This window comes from Berkeleyomyces rouxiae (genome assembly GCF_048999995.1).
Source record: "Berkeleyomyces rouxiae strain 22BRR77 chromosome Unknown BrBRR77_ptg000007l, whole genome shotgun sequence".
In the NCBI taxonomy this organism is placed as follows: domain Eukaryota; kingdom Fungi; phylum Ascomycota; class Sordariomycetes; order Microascales; family Ceratocystidaceae; genus Berkeleyomyces; species Berkeleyomyces rouxiae.
In genome coordinates, this window is record NW_027396497.1 from 1014707 (window position 1) to 1035276 (window position 20570).

At 54.0% G+C, this 20570-nt stretch overlaps 9 protein-coding genes across 9 annotated transcripts; 5 read left to right on the forward strand and 4 right to left on the reverse strand.

Annotated features, from left to right (window-relative positions):
• Positions 1–649: 649 nt before the first annotated feature.
• BROUX77_006036 (uncharacterized protein) lies at positions 650–2050 on the reverse strand (the record flags this gene model as incomplete). The annotated part of the gene is made up of 4 exons (XM_073750977.1): positions 650–1449; positions 1508–1708; positions 1777–1868; positions 1953–2050. The coding sequence occupies 4 exons, from the start codon at positions 2048–2050 to the stop codon at positions 650–652; spliced, it is 1191 nt and encodes a 396-aa protein (XP_073603906.1).
• A 977-nt stretch (positions 2051–3027) lies between these two features.
• On the forward strand, positions 3028–3840 carry BROUX77_006037 (uncharacterized protein; the record flags this gene model as incomplete). Its single annotated transcript, XM_073750978.1, has 3 exons — positions 3028–3070; positions 3138–3325; positions 3385–3840. The coding sequence occupies 3 exons, from the start codon at positions 3028–3030 to the stop codon at positions 3838–3840; spliced, it is 687 nt and encodes a 228-aa protein (XP_073603907.1).
• Positions 3841–4203: 363 nt separating this feature from the next.
• On the reverse strand, positions 4204–4729 carry BROUX77_006038 (uncharacterized protein; the record flags this gene model as incomplete). Its single annotated transcript, XM_073750979.1, has 4 exons — positions 4204–4256; positions 4311–4371; positions 4453–4537; positions 4725–4729. 4 exons carry the CDS (start codon positions 4727–4729, stop codon positions 4204–4206), a joined length of 204 nt encoding a protein of 67 aa, XP_073603908.1.
• Positions 4730–5715: 986 nt separating this feature from the next.
• On the forward strand, positions 5716–7632 carry BROUX77_006039 (uncharacterized protein; the record flags this gene model as incomplete). The annotated part of the gene is made up of 1 exon (XM_073750980.1): positions 5716–7632. One exon carries the CDS (start codon positions 5716–5718, stop codon positions 7630–7632), a length of 1917 nt encoding a protein of 638 aa, XP_073603909.1.
• Positions 7633–7977: 345 nt separating this feature from the next.
• On the reverse strand, positions 7978–9146 carry BROUX77_006040 (uncharacterized protein; the record flags this gene model as incomplete). The annotated part of the gene is made up of 3 exons (XM_073750981.1): positions 7978–8453; positions 8506–9065; positions 9124–9146. 3 exons carry the CDS (start codon positions 9144–9146, stop codon positions 7978–7980), a joined length of 1059 nt encoding a protein of 352 aa, XP_073603910.1.
• Positions 9147–10410: 1264 nt separating this feature from the next.
• BROUX77_006041 (calmodulin) lies at positions 10411–11500 on the forward strand (the record flags this gene model as incomplete). The annotated part of the gene is made up of 6 exons (XM_073750982.1): positions 10411–10413; positions 10619–10675; positions 10786–10801; positions 10986–11111; positions 11184–11396; positions 11466–11500. The coding sequence occupies 6 exons, from the start codon at positions 10411–10413 to the stop codon at positions 11498–11500; spliced, it is 450 nt and encodes a 149-aa protein (XP_073603911.1).
• A 1003-nt stretch (positions 11501–12503) lies between these two features.
• On the forward strand, positions 12504–15412 carry BROUX77_006042 (uncharacterized protein; the record flags this gene model as incomplete). Its single annotated transcript, XM_073750983.1, has 5 exons — positions 12504–12513; positions 12624–12747; positions 12841–13029; positions 13094–15224; positions 15326–15412. The coding sequence occupies 5 exons, from the start codon at positions 12504–12506 to the stop codon at positions 15410–15412; spliced, it is 2541 nt and encodes an 846-aa protein (XP_073603912.1).
• A 345-nt stretch (positions 15413–15757) lies between these two features.
• Positions 15758–18603, reverse strand: BROUX77_006043 (uncharacterized protein; the record flags this gene model as incomplete). Its single annotated transcript, XM_073750984.1, has 2 exons — positions 15758–17079; positions 17142–18603. The coding sequence occupies 2 exons, from the start codon at positions 18601–18603 to the stop codon at positions 15758–15760; spliced, it is 2784 nt and encodes a 927-aa protein (XP_073603913.1).
• A 548-nt stretch (positions 18604–19151) lies between these two features.
• On the forward strand, positions 19152–19699 carry BROUX77_006044 (uncharacterized protein; the record flags this gene model as incomplete). The annotated part of the gene is made up of 3 exons (XM_073750985.1): positions 19152–19179; positions 19355–19494; positions 19583–19699. 3 exons carry the CDS (start codon positions 19152–19154, stop codon positions 19697–19699), a joined length of 285 nt encoding a protein of 94 aa, XP_073603914.1.
• Between the last annotated feature and the right edge of the window lie 871 nt (positions 19700–20570).

Consider the following 20570-nt stretch of genomic DNA (forward strand, 5'->3'; position numbering starts at 1 on the left):
AAACTAAGGGACTGGCTAGCTGGTCATGAACAACAAAGGACGCAGTGGCACCGTCAGAATCGAGAGTCAGATGCGATGTGTGGGAGGGGAAAACAATGGCTCCCATCTCTCCGCTTAAAGGTTTCCACAGTGGCCTAGCCTCTGTTCTGTTCTGGGGGGGGGGCCTATAGAAAGAATAGCATCACCGGAGCTTTTTTTTCTACATGCTTACCCAAGCCAAAAGTTGACGCACCCGTCATCGGCCAATCGGTGGTCCATTTCCGGCTGCAAAATACTCGGATTAACTGCGGCTAATCTGGACAGGCCAGAAGCGGACTAGCTCCGTCTCAAGTCAGCGCCGTGGTGGGAAGTGAGGGTAGCACAGCCATTAGTTAGTGCACAATATCAGTGGGAGGAAAGCTGAAGAGTTGAACAACACATCGGACACGGAGAACAACCAAAATGCTGAGTTACAGTAATATGAAAGATAAATTCACTAGCTATCAATAAAATGCAAATTGCGTAGGCTGGGCGCATGAGAGCTGGCGGGAGCAAGTAAACAAATCATGTCATCACGAGTCGGCAAAATCAGGCTGCCTCGACTCTTCAAAGACTTGCATATCCATGTCATGCTATTGGGTTGAAGATGCGGCAAGGAGGGGCATTTCCTTTAGACAGAGACGGGCTCTTCCCCTGTTGCGTCGTCTTGGGCCTTTGTCTGTTCAGAGACCTCGCCGCCGACTGAAAACGCCTGCTCGCCACCCTCTACACGACGTCTCTTGTTTGATCCGTTCTCGCTCGTGGGCAGAGACTGGTATTGAGAGGACAGATTGGAGAGCACGTCAAATACAGGCTTTGCAGAGTCAGAGGCCGCCTCGGTTGTCTGATCTGGTGTTGACGCGTCAACAGACTGGGCCTCATCAAGGTTCATGTCAATGGGAGGAGGAGTCAGAGCCTCCATCTCTGGGCGATCAGGTTCCGAGTTGCCATTGGAAGCATGGAGACCTGTGGCATCACCATCGTTTTCAGAGTTACTGATGCCATTCATGATGTTTCTCTCGACATCATCGCGCTTCGCGGATATTTCGCTCTTGCGTGTTTGAATATCAGCCAAGAGACCCTCGTCCTGCACAAGAGCAAGGCGCTGGGATTCGAGGATTTTGTCCATGGCGGACACAAACTCCTGCCGCGCTTTCAATGAGTCTGAAACGCTCGTCTCTGCAGTCCCCAGAAGCTTCAGAAGGCCGTTTAGGCGAGCAGCATAAACCGGAGCAGGTGGTGTTGGCACTGACGGGTCGTTTAGGGTTTTGTATTCTTGATCGGCTGAGCTGGTGGCGGCGGTGACGGGGAGACTGCGACTGGAAACAGCGTGGTAGAGAGGCGCAAGAGCGGCGAGATCTTTCGGAAGCTGATTGGAACTAAGTGACGAGAAGCCTGTGATGGTGGCGGATCCCCTAGATTTGTCAAGATCTTGATACCTGTCAGCAACGACCAACATCCAAGGGAAGTGGGCAGAGATGACACCAACCTGATAGCCGTTTATCGATATCTGCTTGCACGGCATCGTCAAAGACATGACGCTCCCTCCACACATCAATGACTCGCTTGAGCTTGTTTTGTACCTCGGCGGGGGCTCCTTTGTAGGCCGTTGAGACGGCTTCGGGGATGGCGGTAGAGAAGGCGGTAATGAATTCGTACTTGTTGCGTGCTTTGGACTGTTGAGAGACCTCTGTGGAACACGTTAGCAACCAATCTTTATAGGGTGTATACATGATAGGAGTGGCGGATTGGTCATACCGTTGGCGAGGTAGATCAAACTCAAGCGCTTGCCGCTGGGGGAATTCTTGAGCTTTTGCATCCAGAGATGGACAGTTCGATCGGCATATCGTCTGGCGAAGGAGTTAGTATATACTCACACCCAGGGAACATGCGCGAGTAGAGCATCAAGTCGCTGCGCCGAGATGCCTGTTTACCTGTGGAAAATGATCCATTGCGCCGAGCTGGCAATACTCTCGTGGCTTTCGTTAACAGCCGACAGCTTGGCGAGAACCGAATCATCGTTGTACGCCATTTCGAAGGCTTTGAAGCGGCGAGTTGGATTCGAAGAAGCAAATAAATGTCACGGCTAAGTATTCGTGGTTGAGCAGCGACTCCAAGCAGCACTCTCGAGCTACGGTCGCCCAGTTCTAAATGTCGGATCCCTGGTTGATGCGGGCTGGGTATAATCAGGCCTGAGGCAAATGGTGTCGGATTCAGAAGACCGCGTACCGCCAAGGAAGAAAGCTAATGCGATAAGTGCGGAGTGGTAGTGCTACGATATTAAAAAAAATCAGAGTATTTTGCTGGCGGGAAATCCGTGATGAAGCTTATTGACTTGCGCACCGCACGAGCAACTTTGACCAAGCAAATAATAGTGAGTTATACATACACAGCAAAACAGTGCCAGACAAGCAGGGGATCTCTGTATCTGTCTAAGCGATTGAGCCTGGCCAATCACAGAGCGTTGTGGCCCGGGTCCTGAAGCTTGCAGAAAATGGCCCCGGTCTAGCGATGCGATTCGGCGGCAGGGCGAGAGAAACAGCGACAGACCACAGCAGCGATGGAAGAATTGCAGAATGCAGAGAATGCCGTCTTGTCTAGCAATCGGCTGCAAATGCGAAACTGGCTGCGTCCGCTCTGCACGCATGCGTTGCCGACTCTCTCTCCAGGGAGCCAGCCCCTCAGGCAAAGGCCACATGCACGTATCGGGGTCTTGCAGCAGACGAGGTGGTGCGCCAAACGGAACACAGCCGTCACTGCCACTGCCACTGCCACTGCCATCCAGGCTCGGTTACGTCTGGCTGTAGCACTTGCGCTGGGTGGGTGGCGCGCATTCAGGAACCTGGCAACAACAGCAAACCTCCGCTCAACCCTCCTTGAAGACAGAAGCGAAGATCAGCACCCACCAACCACGAAACTTGGCCTCAACCCAATTTTACCCTCCTCCACCATCCAATTGCATCCATCTCCAATCCACCTCCGCTTCCAAGCTCACGCCACATCATCGCCATGGCCGACAGATTCCCGTCGCTCGAAGAGTTCGATTCTGGAGGTAGTAGCTCCCAAGCCCAGACCTCCATCACCCACGCCTGCTAACATCATATTTTTCCGGCACACAGCTCCTCAAGTCAAGAATACCACCGACGACGTCCCTTCCACAGATGACTTCCTGGCCCGCGAGAAGGCACTGCTCGGCGACGACGCCGACCAGTTCGCTACCAACGACGACGATTTGCTTGCCGAGAACGACACCAGCAGCCCCGAAGCTGCATTCACATCCCAGTTCCCAGACATTACCGCCAACCAAGTAAGCTTTCCCGATTCCCCCCGCACCAAATGCAGGGCTTGGCTGCTAATAGCACCCAGGACGTCAGCCATGACGGCACGATAACCGGCGCCGGCCCGTCGGTGAGCTACAACTCGGGATTCTCCGCATTTGCCCAAGACGAGGAGGAGCCCGAGGTCATCAAGCAGTGGCGCGAAACCCGCGATGAGAACAATGCCAAGCGGGCCGAGAAGTTTGCCATGCAGCGTGAAGAGACCGTCAAGGAGGCCCGGCAAAATATCGATGACTTTTACGAGAACTACAATGTCAAAAAGGACAAGACTATTGCACAGACCCAAAAGGACGCCGAGGAGTTCCTGGCCAACCGGGAGAATACCGTCTCGGGCGGCACCAGCTGGGAGCGCATTGCCAAGTTGGTGGATGTGAGCGGCAAGACTGCCAAGGGCGGTGCCAGCGGCTCCGGCAAGGAGCGCTTCCGGGAGCTGCTGGTCAGTTTGAAGAAGGACGAGAAGGCTCCGGGAGCCTCGGGCTACTAAGCCATACTGATATTCCTGTTATTTAATGTCACTTTTCTTTTATATCAAAACTGGGACATCTTGAGCTTGCAAGTTTCAGTGACCCGACTCAATTACGCCCACCCTTTCTGTGTACATTGATATATTTGGCTTCCATGGACTAAACGCTACTTGGGTGGCGATTATTCTCAACATGGCATTGTTTGCTGCCCTCTTCGGGATATCCAAGATGAAGCAAGAATTCTATTGCGGAACTGACTAGACACAACTACCATGAAATACAGTGCCGAGTTAGTTTATATATGTCGTATACCCCGTGACTCTCACATTGTACCGAGCACTTCAGATACTTTTCCCGGAAGAGCAGAGGCGTACATGTGATACTTAGAACCAAGAGTTGTAGCCCAGGGCCTTGCGGCTCATGCCGTACATGCAGGCTGTGTACAGCGTTAGTGAGGGATGACAGACTTGGGGCATGGGGTAACACATACCAGCAGTGGTGCCAAACAGCACGGCGGTGTAGGGAGCGACGATGAGACGGCTACGGGGGCTCTAAACATGACACAACTGTAAGCAATTGGACATTGTCGCGGGACAAGCCGGGGCCGCATCCTTGGATCGGGAACGACGTACGATCTGCCACAGGCGGGTGTGGTTCTTGAAGGCGGCCTGGTAGGTCTTCTGGAGGGTGGGGACCCGGTTCTTGGCGTTGACGAAACTGGCAAACGCGACAAATGTTAGCGAAAAGAACCACAAAGTGGTGGTGGCCAATGTATGGCCATCGTTCCGTGGGTGCAAGTTTTTGTCATGGCCAGAGGGTCGGAAGAACGGAAGCGTCGATTGGTCTGTGACAGCAAGCCCGGGCGACTCGAGAGGCAGACAGAAATGCTGGTGAAAACACATACCCCATTTTGAAGTCGAAAGGTGGTGCTGGTGAGCTGGTTATTGCGGAATCGGGGCGATGGTGGTGAGGAGGCTTGTTTGCGATAACAATCTTTGATTCATCACGTCCCCAAAAGTCGCACCATGAAGAAGCACCACAGCGGTGTAGTAATTAAGTGGGACTGTAGATGACTAAGCAGCCGGGCGGGTAAAAATCTGGCGACCCGCAAGAGAGGACCAGGTGCTAAAATTAAAGTGGTTCCTGGACTGGTAAGCTTGGCTTGAGCTCCAAGGCTATGAAGTCATTGGAAGAGCCATTAAAACGGCTGCTGCGATAATTCCTTCTTCAAGCCAATGCCCCGACTCCCCGATCAATGAGAGGGCCCAAAGCGAATCTATGGATTGCGCTTCCAGGACTGCGACACTGTCCCTGCGGTTGAGAGAATGAGCCTGTGCTCTCCTCGCCGTCACATCGGGACATGGTCACGTTCTTGGGCGTGGACCATTGGACGACGGCAGTCCTCGACTCAAGGCGTGGCCAGCAATCTCCATGTCCCACGCTCTTCTACGTGCCCACAAGACTTTTTGCCTTCCTTCTTTCACCATGCCACCCCGCATTGCGATGACCATCTCACACCACCGCCGATAGCCCCACTACCAACACCACCACCAGCGCCCATACGACCGCCTCCGATCGCCCGTGCAAGAATACCCTGCCCCAAACCTGTGTTGCTACCCCGCGCCCCAGACAAGTCTCTATATGGCAAATGGAAGTTCCTGTTGGAAGACAATGAACGAGTTCGGTCTGAACTGTCCGGGATATCGCCTGACGGAGGTGTCCTATTCATCGACAACCCTGAATGGCGTGATGATGTTGTGCTTTGGGCTTGCTTGCTGGACGTCTCTCTGAGGTGGAACCGGAGAAGCGGTGCCCTGCATATCCTCAAGCTCTTTCTGGCCCGGAGCCCTGATGTCGCCCTCGACGGCCAGGTCGCAGACTTCTTCTGGGACTCAATGACTGCCGTGTCTTTGGACCATGGTGACGTCTTTGAAGAAGTAGTCGGAGCTGCGCACATGATAGCTCATTCTCGCAACGCAGCGTGGCCCAGGCTGTATGTCACAAGTATCCGGGCTTTCCTGGAGAATAAAAGGTTTGGAGAGGCTAGAGACTGGCATATAAAACTGATGCCAATGTTCGACCCGGGCCCACAGGCGTTTGCCAGCATCATGACTTCATTTGCACCCAATCTTGATCCCCAGTGTCAAGCAGCCTTGAGGTCTATATACTCTCACAGCAACTACCGCGATCTCTACGACAAGGTTGTTCCATTGCTTCATCGCCAGGGAAAAGAGAATGCCGCCCGTGACTGGCGGTCTTTGTTTCTGCAATACCACGATAGACCTCGATCTGCCGTTTCTGGCCCGTTCGTTCGGTTTCTCTCCCAATATTTTCCCGACGAGGGACTCTGTGAGGAAGAGCTCATGGTGTCGCATCCTTCTTTTACCCCGCAATCCCTTGCCCAGCAGCCCAGCAGCCCAGAGAGCACCGAAAGCGAAACTTATGCAAAGCCGCCACCCAACGATCGCCTGATTGCAAGATGGTTTGCCAGTGAATGGACCAGCATTGAGTTTTCCTTCACCGTCATCCACAAGCTCGGTGTTCGGAGAATTGGGTCGGCTTCTCTTCAGTCTTTGGGTCTGCGTTGCGAGTCTTCCCTTGAGCTTTTAGCTTGTGTGAAAGACCTCAAAGCCCTCGGGATCACTGTCACACAATCAAACTATACAAATGCCGTTTTGCGCATTGCACGGAGCAAAACCGACGACCAGTTGTTTGAGCTGCTCAAAAGCGATGTGCATCCTGACGTATTTGAAGATATCCCTACTCTTCGGAAAATCCTCGCGGCCAGTACTGCTGCTGGGGATTGGAAAAAGCACCGTCTCTTCACCACCATTCTAGCCCATCTCAATGAGGACGCCACGCCCAAGCTATATCGCGACGCCCTCTTGCGATGTTTCAAGGGCCCTTGGCGATGGGCTTCGGCGCTTCGCCTTCTCAACAACGCTACATGTAACAATGTAAAAATCCGATTATCTGCCTTCAATACCTTTATGAATGCGATAGTTGATGACGCTAAAAAAAGAAGCTCCAATGGACTCCGTGCCCACACCAGTGTGGTGGTGTCTATTTGCTTGAATGCAATGGAGCGTGGATATGCCGTGCCCTGTCAGATTTGGAGCATTATATTATCGAGCTTGTCACGAACCGGTCAGATTCAAGAGATTGAGTCGATTGGCAACGAGCTCATCGCTCATTATACAAGACTCCAGTACACGGGGAAATCCATTCGCATACACTCTTCGGATGCCGCCTTCCGCAAGCCCGAGAGTCTCAAGAGACACAGCAGAACATCATTTCCTGCCTCGACGTCCTTTTCCAACAAATACCACCCTCTTCGGCTCATTTTCAACGAACGAGTTGTCATGGATATCTTGTCTTCTGGCTTCAGGTCGCCTCTCAGCCGACCGGCGGTGGCCCTTGCCGATACAATGTCCGTCTTTTCCAAACAACCTCTTCCGCCCTCGGCGTTTGGCCCGGCTACCGGCGTCCGCCTTCTACGCATCCTGCACGACCGCGGCGTGCCTATACAGCGAGGCTTTGTGCAATCTGCCATTGTGTATGCTGCCTTGGACTGGAAGCCGAAGCCTTGGAAGATCAAGTATCACTTACTCCTGACTACGAGTTGGAGGGCGTATTCACTGCAGGATATCAAAATCATGTGTGACAAGGCGTGGGGAAGTGAAATACTACCGGATATTGCTACCTTTCAGGATATGGTCCAAGAAGCCAGGGCCCAGATTGTCGAGAACAAGCGGATGAGAGATGAAGAGTACAAGAAGATTGCGAGAAATGTCTACGGAAGACGCATATAGGCGTTGATACAGTATAGTCACACAAGATACAGACCATGACAATACATTGAGTATATGCAACCGTTATTGTGATGAACAAAGGAGACTATAAAGTCCACGTATTTGAATAGCTATAACTAGCGATTTCCATGCTAACTAAGCCTGCAGTGTCATGTTTGCATGATACGATGCGAGAAAACAAAAAAAAAAGTCTAAGAATCCAGTCCCCGTGAAAACGCCTGTAGTATCCAGCATAAATCAAGGAAACGAATCGCTGCCGTAGAAAAAGAAAAAGAAGAAAAAACACGGAGATTATGTCGGCCAACAAGAGACTCTCCACCTCTCACTCCTTGTGTATTGTGGCGGTTAACCTTGAGTCTTCTTCTTTGGCTTGATGACCAAGAGAATGATTATTGCTGCTATCATTAACAAGAGCAGTAATATAATCTTGCGCTTGATATGTTGCTTTTGATAGCCCGAGGCTACGACGAGTTCCTTTTCCGCAGCCTTGATATCCACTGCCATGCGCTCGACGTTGTAGTCGATGCGATCCAGCATTGTGCCTTGGTCAATAACCATGGTCTGCAGGTCGCGGAATATGTCAGACAGCTCTATGATGCTCTGAGCAATGTCCTCAATCTCCCGCTCACGTTGAGCAATGATGGCGTCGTTGGCGCCGCGGCTTTTGTGCAGCTGTTTTTGCTCTGATATGCCCTGCAGGGTTGACTGAGAGAATGATCGGTCGGCATCGGACTCGAACAAGGAAGGATCGGTGTTGTATGCTTGTGAATTGGGGTTTGGCGTAGACGCACGTTCGGCCATGCCATTCATACCACGGAGTTCTTCTGGTGTGTTAGCACAAGTGGTGTGTTTGTAGGCCATGGCAGCACTTACTCTTGAGGTATGAACTTTGTTTTTTGCGGAAGCTGGCGCTGGCTTCTTGTACCCTACTAGCCAAGGATATCTGCATGTTCTTCGCCATGGTCTCTTCGCCGTGAGTCAAGGTTCCGGCATCTTGTGATTCAATGACCATCTGGCCAATGCGCTGGATACATCGATGGGATTCGTGGAACTTGCGTGTGATAGTCTGGGTGAGCTTCTCGATCTCAATCTCCTGTTCTCGTTTGGCTTCTTCGTCGTTGAAGCCGGGAAGCACGTGTTTCTGGTGTAAGCGCTCCAGTAGTTGGCCTTTGCGCGCAATATCGCTAATAATCTCCGTTATCTCGTCGGAAACATCTGCCCACCGCGGAGGCAGGAGGTCCATCTCAATGACCGCGTCGCCATCATCTTCAAAGGCCCCGGCTGACAAGAGCCCTCGTCGGTCGTCTGCTATCGCGCTGCTAGCTCCGGGAAAGCTATCGGGAATGGGACTACCCAGGCGACCAATGGGGTTTGAAGAGTACTTTGATCGTTTCGTCGGGTGGTGGGCGTAGGACTGTCGGTAGGAAATATAGCTATACGGCAGTTAGAGACGCTCCGGTGATGCCAAAGACTAGCCTTGTGTCTACGTACAGGTTCGTGCGGTCGCGCCACATGGCAACACCAGGGTTATACTCAAAAGCTCTAGGCAATTATTTTGCGCGTTGGCGGGCGTGGCAGCTCGGTACGTGTGAGGATTGTGTCGCAAACGAAACCTGCTTGGCTTGAGCGTTGCAGTAGATTCGCAGAGAGAAAAGAGCACAGTAAAGCTATGGGCGACTCTACCAAGGAACAAAGAGAAGGCGGTGCTGGCGTTTTGAAGCTGACAACCAAGGACTCAAATGGGGCGGGATGGGAGTTGAATGAAGACAGTCTTGGGTAGACGGATAAATACGGCACGCAGGTTGTTGATTTCTAGGGAGGCGGTGCAGTGGCGATCAGGTGCGAAAGCTCAGCATAGGGGTTCTTGGTGGTATTATAGCAACAGTTGGGTGGGTGAGGTGAAACTATCCACGCATGTGGACTAACTATCATCACGACGTCGAGCTCCAAGCTCTGGATTGGTTGATAGTGGTTGAGTTGGCTCAGCCGGGGATCACCCGACCATGGGAAACTGGATGTATAATAAAGCAAGGGTTACCTCGACAAGGGTGGCGATCACGTGCAGGCATTTCTGAGCCTTTGGGCTGTGTTGTTTTGGGCTGAAGCCGAATTCTCCTGCATTCTGATACATTCCCACGAAGCGCAGGCCTACCAATAGCGATCCAAGCTTGACGGAGCCCCGCGACGACGGGGGGAGCTACAAAACCGGGGAGAAAACACGTAGTTGGTAGTGTGCCAGTGGGCACAACGCGTAATCATAGTTCAGTTGCTTGCTGGGAAACAGGCTAAACCCTTATCGCAGTCTGCTGGGTGTGGCCCTGACTCTGGGTTAAAGGAGGGGCACACTTTCAGACACCTAATGGGCTCAAAGACTGAAGGGACGGGAACCGGAGACCAGGAACCCAATGGGCCACATCACTAAACAGCCCGGTCAGGCCAGGCCAGCACTTTCAGCGTGTATTTGTAGACATGGGAGAAGAGGAGAGTTTTTGGATTGTTTGCCTTGTCTTGTTCGATCAGCTTAGCCCCTAACTAAATATATTATTCCCTCTCGCTATTGCTATTGCTGTTTGGCCCCCCCCCTGTTTTCCTCTCTCTTCGGATCCCCAACCCACACCCATCCAATCCAATCCAATCCAGCCAGCCAGCCAGCCCCTCTAAACTTCTAAACTTCTCGCTTCCCTCGACGCAACCTGAAGCAACTCGAACTTCTCTTTTCTTCCATCCTTTAGTAGCACTTATCGTTCACATCGAATTTTACCCCATACCACATTCACAATGGTACGTTGAAATCCACGCTTATACGCACAGTCTACTATAGCGCTGCTGGCCGGTCTTCCAGCGTCAAGAGTTTCCTTTGGCGTGTGCAGTTCTGGTCCTGGCTGGAGCTTTGGCAAATGTGCCCGCTGGCGGGGTTGACGGAGCTCCTGCACACACCGGCTTCGACTTGCTGTGATATCATGTAGCTAACACATTGGCCCGACAGGCTGATTCTCTCACCGAAGAACAGGTCTCTGAGTTCAAGGAGGCCTTCTCCCTGTTTGTAAGTCATCGTCCTGGGCCCCCTCATATCGTCGTCGTCTATCTTGATCATGTCGTTGCTGATGTTATCTCTGTAACACCTTTTGCTGACCTGGATATCAAAACTCTTAGGACAAGGATGGCGATGGTTCGTATTCTCCTCCCCAACCTACACGTTAAACCCTCGGCACCGATGCTCGAGTCCGAATGCGCACTACGAGATACTTGTCCTCTGCCCATCAGCCCACGCCGACAGCACACTTGATATCAGTCCCACCCAACGATACCGAACCGTCCGACGAGCATGTACTAATAGAAGCATTCGTCTACAGGCCAGATCACCACCAAGGAGCTTGGCACTGTCATGCGCTCTCTCGGCCAGAACCCCTCTGAGTCGGAGCTGCAGGACATGATCAACGAGGTTGATGCCGACAACAACGGCACCATCGATTTCCCTGGTACGTCATGAACACGGCCTACCCTACGGCTATAAAGCCCTAAGCTTCGTGTCTAACAAGAGTCGCCCGCAGAGTTCCTTACCATGATGGCGCGCAAGATGAAGGACACCGACTCCGAGGAGGAAATCCGTGAGGCCTTCAAGGTGTTTGACCGCGACAACAACGGCTTCATTTCTGCTGCCGAGCTGCGTCATGTCATGACCTCGATCGGCGAGAAGCTTACCGATGAGGAGGTTGACGAGATGATTCACGAAGCTGATGAGGATGGCGATGGCCGTATCGACTGTAAGACCAATAGCACTCCACAACTGGGGCTTTTTCATGGGGCACAATGCTAACACATGATGTTTCTAGACAACGAGTTCGTCCAGCTGATGATGCAGAAATAATGGAGGGGCGAGAACAATACTATAGTTATTGCATTTGCGTTGATTTATGAAGTATCCGATTCCACAGCTACGAGCTACTGTGAAGCAGCCAACTTTGATTTGCGTGTTGCATTGTCGCTTGTTAGATGCATCACAGCTGCGAACTGACAGACATGTGTGTGAGGGAGGGAGCATGGGGCTTCTATGTCATAGAGCTGGTTCGATATTGCTTCCAGCCCGGCATGTCATTGTTGATCAATGATATGGTATCAATGGCATGGTTTTAATGGATGGACGGGGTAGATCTGGTTGATTCAGTCTGGCTACAATGAATACAGAACCCAGAGTAGCAGCAGATTCCGTCACATGAAAGATGGTGGCCATGTGCCGGCCGTTGGTGATCTCCTGGCCAAAAGGACATGTAGCTCCTTGGAGAATTCTGGAGCCTGTTTGGTTGAAGTGTGGCGTCTGGCTTGGTGTGGCTGATAATTCTGCCAGCCAAGGAGCTTGAGCTTGAGCTTGAGCCTGAGCCTGAGCCCGAGCCTGAGCCCGAAGATGACCCTTGCGACTCTTCTCTATCTTGACACAAGCACAAGGCAAAGTGTTGCAGCAATATGTGAACGATGAATGCCCAGTAGAAGAGCCAAGCCCCACCCCAAGCATCAGGGATCAGAGTCATGGGGGCTAGATTTGGGGCGGCTAGCGCTACAAGTCCTCCCTGTACAGGCGCTAGACCCCCGAAACAGCCACTGGAACCACGGCTGCTACAGGCCCTCAGCCCGCCAATTTACAGCGGCCGGTGAAGGGGGATGGGGTCTCGAGCCTCAAAGCTCCGGGTTGGACTTGATCTTGCGATCATCATCCATGCCACCCACCACCTTTTTTTTGTCTCCGGCGGCCATTGAACTCTGCCATTTCCCACAGTCGTGCATCGCCGTGCCATTTAATCCGCTTCTCTCATGATCCGGCTCTTCTCTGGCTGCTTATTTGTCTCCGTGCCCAATCCGTCTATTCGCTGCCCACCATGGCTTCATGTACGTGTTGTCCCCTTTGCCTCTCCCCTCCCCCTACGGGGCTTTGCGACATGGCCATCGCCATTTGGGCGCCGAGACGGTGGTGCTAACGACGGTCCGTTTCTCTCTAGTGAAGCAATTCATCCGCAACGTGCGAGCCGCCAAAACCATTGCCGACGAACGAGCCGTTATCCAGAAAGAAAGTGCCGCCATCCGGGCCAGTTTCCGCGAGGAGAGCGGTGACCACAGCATCCGGTATGCCGCCGGCCCGTTGGCTCCCTGCCCGTGGCTGCAAGCGTGGCCCGACCTTGACGCTCCGTGACGCTGACAGCCGTGCCCTTCCTCTAGCCGCAACAATGTCGCCAAGCTGCTGTACCTCTTCACGCTTGGAGAGCGCACCCATTTTGGCCAGATCGAGTGCTTGAAGCTTCTTGCGTCCCCCCGCTTCGCCGACAAGCGCCTGGGACATCTGGCAACTAGCTTGCTGCTGGATGAGAACCAGGAGGTCTTGACCTTGGTCACCAACTCGCTCCAAAAGTATGCCGGCCTCCTGCCCCCCCCCCCCCCCCCACAGCGACACATGCTAACCGCCACGCCACAGTGATCTTGCACACTCGAACCAGTACATTGTTGGCCTCGCCCTCTGCACCCTCGGAAACATTGCCTCTGTCGAAATGTCACGAGACCTGCTCCCGGAAATCGAAAACCTCATCACCACCGCCAACCCATACATTAGTCGCAAGGCCGCCCTTTGCGCCATGCGAATATGTCGCAAGGTGCCCGATCTCCAGGAGCACTTTGTCGAAAAGGCCACCAAGCTGCTGAGCGACCGGAACCACGGCGTCCTTCTGTGTGGTGTGACTCTTGTCTCCAACATGTGCGAGGCCGACGAGGAAGAAGGCGGTGAGGAGGGCATGGTCGAAAAGTTCCGTGAACACGTGCCTCACCTGGTCAAGATACTGAAGAGCCTGGCATCCTCGGGCTACAACCCAGAGCATGATGTCACTGGAATCTGCGACCCGTTCTTGCAGGTCAAGATTCTGCGCCTCTTGCGCGTTCTGGCTATTGGCGACTCAGAGATCAGCGAAAAGATCAACGACATTCTTGCTCAAGTCGCGACCAACACCGACTCGAGCAAAAACGTCGGCAACTCCATTCTCTACGAGGCCGTCCTCACCATTTTGGACATCGAGGCTGACTCGGGCCTGCGTGTTCTGGGCGTCAACATTCTGGGCAAGTTCCTGTCCAACCGCGACAACAACATCCGATACGTGGCTCTCAACACATTGATAAAGGTGGTCGCCCTGGAGCCCAACGCCGTCCAGCGTCACCGCAATACTATTCTCGAGTGTCTTCGTGACCCGGATATCAGCATTAGACGCCGTGCTCTGGATCTCAGCTTCACCCTCATCAACGAGAGCAATGTGCGTGTCCTGATCCGAGAGCTACTTGCTTTCCTGGAGGTTGCCGACAACGAGTTCAAGCCTACCATGACCACCCAGATTGGAATTGCCGCCGATAAGTTTGGCCCAAACAAGAGATGGCACTTTGACACCATGCTTCGTGTTCTCACGCTCGCTGGAAACCATGTCAAGGAGCCCATTCTCTCGTCCTTCATCCGCCTGGTTGCTACGACGCCCGAGCTCCAAACCTACGCCGTCCAGAAACTGTTTGCAAACTTGAAAAAGGACATTACACAGGAGAGTTTGACACAGGCTGGTGCTTGGTGTGTTGGCGAATATGCCGATGCACTGCTAAGAGGCGGCCAGTACGAAGAAGAGGAGCTTGCGCAGCCTGTCAGGGAGGACGAGATTATTGACTTGCTATCTCTGATTCTCAACAGTAGCTACGCCAACCGCGTGACAACAGAGTACATTGTGACGGCTCTAGTAAAACTGACCACTCGGTTTTCCGACGGCGCCCAAATCGAACGCATTCGTCGCTTGTTGCAAGCCCACCAAACCAGCCTGGACGTTGAAGTACAACAACGAGCTGTCGAGTACGGCAACCTCTTCTCGCACGACGAGATCCGACGCGGTGTTTTGGAAAAGATGCCCGCGCCGCAGATCCGCGAGGAGTCGCGCGCCTTTGGCCAGGCCGCCACCACCAAAAAGTCAAAGGCTGCCAACAGACGGTCCAAGGTTGTCAAGCCCACCGAGCAAGACCTCTTGTTTGATCTCATGGACTCGGGCGCGTCTCCCACATCCAATACTCCTACCGCCACTGCGTCAAACACCGATCTCCTCGCGGATATCCTGGGCGGCACCTCCATCTCGGCTGCTCCTACCGCGGCGTCCCCAACGCCCAGCTCAAATGTCAATTCCATCATGGACCTCTTTGGCTCCACGCCCTCTCCAGCCACGGGCGCAGCAGCAGCATCCCCAGCGCCCCAGTCAAGCATGGACCTCATGGCGTCTCTAGGCGGCAGTGCTGCGCCCGCGCCCGCGCCCGCCGCATCGTCCCCCGCCCCGGCCGCAGCCGCCGCCGCCGAGCACGTCTGCTACAACCAAAAAGACCTGCGCATCACCTTCCAGGTCCAGCGCTCGCCCGAGGGCCTGATCCAGGCCATTGCGCGCTTCACCAACACCTCGGCGGCGGCGTCGCTCGCCGGCATCAGCTTGCAGACTGCGGTGCCCAAGTCGCAGAAGCTGCAGCTGCTGGCCATTTCAAATGCTGATTTGGCGCCTGGCGCCGAAGCCACGCAGGCTGTCCGCGTTTCCGGATGCACTGGCGTACGTATCTCCCTCTCTCTCTTTCTCTCTCGCGCTCTCTCTTTTAACCCCCCCTCCCGCCCTATTATCCGGTACTAACGCACCTTCTTCGCGTCGCTTAGGCCCTCCGCTTACGTCTTCGTCTTGCCTTTACCCACTCTGCTGGTGGCCCGGTGCAGGAGCAGTTTGCCTGGTCCGAGCCTGCGTGATTTGAAAGCTGGAACAATGTTTTGCACGAGGTGGGCGGCTGAAAGATGGTAGACCTTGAGTTATTCTTTTTCTTGTAAACGAACCCAAAGTCCGAGCGGTTTCTCTTCTTGCGTATATTTCTGTCTCCGTGATTATGTGGCTGCTTGATACATGTCATGTTAAGCTTATACATGTCTACTTTGTGTACGAGGGTTTGCAATACATGGGCGTATAGATATACTCCCACTCACCCCCAAGTCCAGGTATACTGAGATGCTACTTGTATAACTCCACGCACCAGGAAACCCCAGGCCTCGCGAAACCGAGATTCAATTAACCAGCCGCTACACTGTTTTATCTACCTTCTATGCATGTCTATTCTGTTGTGCGCCCTCCTTTGCCGGCGCATTAATCAGCCAGCCCACGCCGGAAATCAAAGTCCCCACCGCCGCATCGCGAATCTGATCGCGCTTCTTGCGCGTCCTGCCCGCCTCGTCTCCACCAGCGTCCGAGTCGCCGGCCACATCGGCGCCCGCGTGCGCTGTCGAGGGAGACATGGAGCGCGCAGGCGAGTTGGATCCGCCGGTGAAGCCGGACAGCGCGGTCAGGTTGCGCGTGGCCATGCGCGCGGTAGCCTTGGACAAGTCAAAGAGCGACATGGACTCGTCGAGGTCGCTGCCGGGGACAGCCCGGGCGGAGGCAGCGGAGGCGGAGGCGTCGGAGCGCGCCGAGCGCGCCGAGTCGGTGCGGCGCAGGTCATCGACATGCGGCGGGGGCGCAAACGAGCCGGGCATTGCAGACGTGTCGCCGGCCTGTTCCCACGCGGCGTCGCGTGCGGCCTCGGCGTTGAGGCTGGCGTCGAGCTGCTGCTCGCAGCGGCTAAAGACGCGGAGCACGGCGTCGAGGCGAGCGGCGGGCGCGGTGCGCAGGGCGGCGGAGAGGCATTCGATGCGCTGCTCGAGGTGCCGGATGTCGGGGTTCATGCTGCCGGTGCCGAGGTGTGTGGGGCGCAGGGTGCGCGATGTGCGCGTGTAGGTGCCTGCGTGGAGGGCGGCTTCCCAGGCGTAGTTGTCCTTGGTTGATGAGGTGGTGGAGGGCGTGGCTGATGAGAGGCGGTTGACGACGTAGGAGTAGGCGGTTTCAAAGTCGTCTTCTTTCAGGGCGGCCTGGACGCACATTGCAATGACTCGCCGTTCGACGAGCTCAAGGAAGAGTGTCTTTTCGCCGTCGGACATGGGCTCTTTTGATTTCTTGGCTGTGGGCGGATGGCAGACTCCAGCGTGTACCAAGTTGAAACTGATATCCAAAAAGTCTTGGAGCTTGGTGTATGATTTCGGGTTCTGTTCTAGTGCCTTTTCAAGAATGGAGATGGGATCGCCATGAGCTCGGAGGACAACAGGCGTGAATGGCTCTCCCTTTTTAAGAACCAGAGAATACTCGCTGAGAGCATGTGTTGCTTTGAGTAGCGCTTCCACGCGAAGCATTTCGGTTGAGGTTTTCTCAATGGTTTGTGGGAACGCGTGGATGATTTCATCGCACTTCTTGAGGCCGCCTCGTGTACGGTTGGGGTTTGACGCATGATCATATGCGTTCATGGCCTGAGCCACGATGATTTGTTTGAGGACTTCTAGGTCAAGCAACGGGGGTGTCGTCTCCTCATAGAGCGTTCGTGCGAGGTTGTAATGTCCTAGAGTAGATGGTATTAGTAATAGATAACGGCAGAGTGATGGCTGAAGCACGGTGGCTTACGTGTTAAACCAAGAAGGGTCTTGAGAAACTCGGATTCAATGAATTGTTTATTCACGGATCCGAAAACACCAATGGGGTGGTCTGTTGTCTCGTTGCCCCATGATCTAAGCCACATGAGCTCTTCCCGGGCCTTGATCCACTCGGTTTCCTGGCTATGTGATGTTCTGTTGGCAATCAGAGAGATGTATCTGCTAGCCAGAATCTGCTGGCTGTGGCTGTCGGCAAAAAAGACGAGGTCGCCGATATTCTTGATAGTCTGTGAGATGCCGGAGCGGGCAAGCAAAAAGGCACTCACACACAGCATCTGCAATATGTGAATAGAAGCCTGTGATGTGATGGTGAGAGAGTTTGAGGCAGACAGAAACCCATTGCGCATGTAACTTGCTAACTTAGGAACTATGAAGGAGTTGGTTTGGAAGGGCTCCAGCACGGCTGGGTTCGAGGCGCTTTGCTCCAGTGTGGGTAGTTCTGGGAGATTGAGCATGTGGGAGACTTTTAACAGTATGTCATAGACACTACGTAGAGCCTGAACAGTGCCTTCGGGCGCGAGATACGCACACCCCAGGGCAGTTTGCAGATACATTTGCTGCAGGCTGTGGAGCTGGGTCTGATCAACAGCTGGGACAGTCTCAAAGCTGCCGGTATCAATATCGTCAAATCCATTCCACTGCTCGATTGCCTGCGCGGCAGTGGCCCAGTTTGTGCCCGCTTGGCGGAGCATCCATTCCAACACTTGCATGAAGGCTGGGCAGACTTGGCGGCCGTACTGGTCTGACCAGGACCATTGATTCTTATCTTGAAGCCAGGGACCAATCATGCCCCTGAGGTCACGGCCGATGAATTTGCTGCTTTCTGGCGTGACGCCAGTCTGCGACAAAAGAAGGCTGGCGCATTGAGCTTCGGACAGCTCTTGGAACTGTTCAAGAGTGACGTGGGCCGGGGATTGGGGGTAGTATTCAAAGCTTCGACGTATCAAGGGCAGAACCCGTGACACGAACCAAGCCCGGAGTCCAGCAAAGCGGCCGAAGAACGGAGACAGGAGGCCGGGAAGGTGGCCCAGAAGCTGCGGCTGCTTGCCGATCTGGTACGCTCTCTTCAAGAGAAACAGGCCGACCTGGTCGCCCTGGACTTCCACCACGGGCGACTCCCAGACCAGTGGCACCAGCTTGAGTCTGCGGGCCTTTTTCACGGCCTCCTCGTCCGAGAGACTCTGCACAACGCCGGCGTCAAGCTCCCCGTGATACTCGTCAAAGACGCCGCTGTCCAGCTGCTTCAACAGCGGGACATACAGCGGTGGCGGGACTTGCTCGGGAAGACATGTGAGCAGGATGCGGAGGACGACGTCTTTTCTCAAGACCTCGCGATGCCGGGACACGAGGCCGGCTAGACGATCGACATCGGCAGCAGTGGCCAGGTGCACCGCAAGAAGCACGACTTTGGCGTTGGAGAGGGCGGGATTCATGGTCGGAGGCGGTTAGCGGAGATGGCACCAGAGCGAAAGATTCATGGCATGTGGGCGGGGAAGATGAGCATTCTCCGGCGGGGAGTCGGCGAAAAGGCGGGAGATTGAGGCTGGCGACGTGTGACGAGAGAGAAGCCGAAGCCGATGACGATGACGATGACGATGCCGGTCCGGCTCAGTTGTACAAGTATCCAGCTTGCCCTCCCAAAGCACCAAAGCTCCTGTGTGTACTGGCAGCTGCTGGCAGGTGGCAGCAGGCCAGCGGGGAGAGCCTGGGGGCTTGGCCATCTACCTTAGTACCTAAGTACCTTGTACCCTGAGTCCGTCTCTTCTCCAGGTCTCTTGTGAACCAATCCGCGTTCGAGCTTTACGTCCTACTAGTTGGTTAGTTTTTAGCTCCATTGGCTTTCTTTGCTGGTGCTGAGACTCCCGCAACTCTTCGACACCACCACCGCTTCCCGCCCCGAAGCAGCCCTCCGACCCGATTCTTTATCGCCCGCAATCCCGAGCTCCCCTCTCCTTTTTTTTCTTGACCCAGTCTTGCTCCAATGTCGTCAGGCTACGGGCTCAACGGCGGTACGCAATCCACGATCCACGACCATCCAGCACTTGCAAATAGCGCCGGCCACGGCCGACGGCTGCCAGACAGGCGTCGTCTCCATGAGCCCAGGCTTGCCGCTCGCGACTGGGCCGCCCCCTCCTCTGTTGTCGTCGTTTTGCTAACCATGCATGGCACCTTGTGCTTTCATAGGCGTCGGTCGCTGCTTTCCTTTCTGGCAAGAAGTACTCGCCTGCTACGTCGTAAACTCCTCATCCGAAGACAAGGAGAGCAAGAAGAAGTGCGCGCCGGCTTTGGAAGACTACTACGAGTGCCTGCACAACAAGAAGGAGGTATGCCGGACCCGGGACGCCCTTGCCCCTCCCACGCCATTCTCCCGCATTGGTGCAAACTTGTGCTAACCCATGCCGCTGTCCCCAGATCGCCAGAGTCATGGCCATGAAGCAAGCCTACCGTGCGGCTGAAGCGGCCGATCGCAAGGCCATGACCCCATCCCGCGAACAAATCGAAAGCCTGGGCCTGATACGCAAAGAATAGGCCTGCGACATTCAACTCCCACCATGGCAAATAACAGGAAGACACTTCCCCCCCCCTCCCCCAAGATATCCCGGCGTCGGAATGCAGATCGGATCAGTCGATTTAGCAACTCGGATGCCCCTCGAGACACGGAATTTGCCAAGGCTTGCTTTGATTTTGATACAAGAGTCTTGAGTCATGCACGCCTACAACTCCAGTCTCTTTCTTGTCGTGATACTTTGCAATCTATCACAGGGACGGGACAGACAACAGATGGATCAAAACAGAGATAAACAAATACCAATCACAGTTGCCCCAAGAGCAGGGCTTTGGCCCATGTGGCCTTTGTTAATATGTACAAGCAAGACGCTTTTTCATCTGAACACTTCAAATTGTGTCTCATCGTGCTAAAAACAACTCATGGTGCCTCCTCAACGTGGGCCTTTCCCTGACGATTCCTGTGAACGACACGACAGAGACAAGATTTCTTTTGCTTGGAAACTTGGACAAGAAATCATACGTCCAATGGATGTATTGAGTAGTATCAACATTGTATGATTTATGTAATAGTTACTGTATCGGGTTTCAATTAAGGTTGTGATACACCTACCCGTCTGATATAGATCACGATACAATACGAGTACCTGTTGGCTGTGGATTCGTCATACTCAACAGCTACAAGCCATCAAGTCGTAAAGAATACAGATCCGCTGTGGAAGCGAACAAGCAAGTCAAAGAATTGCCTGAGGGCGGTTAGTTCTCTCGTACGCGTGGCCATGTGCGTTCAAGAGGCCACACAACAAATGGACATCCCTGTCTCCATCGCGATAGAGCTTGCTTCAACATCAGTTCCATGCAGGTCGACTCCGCCTCTGCACGCTCAGCTTGCCGT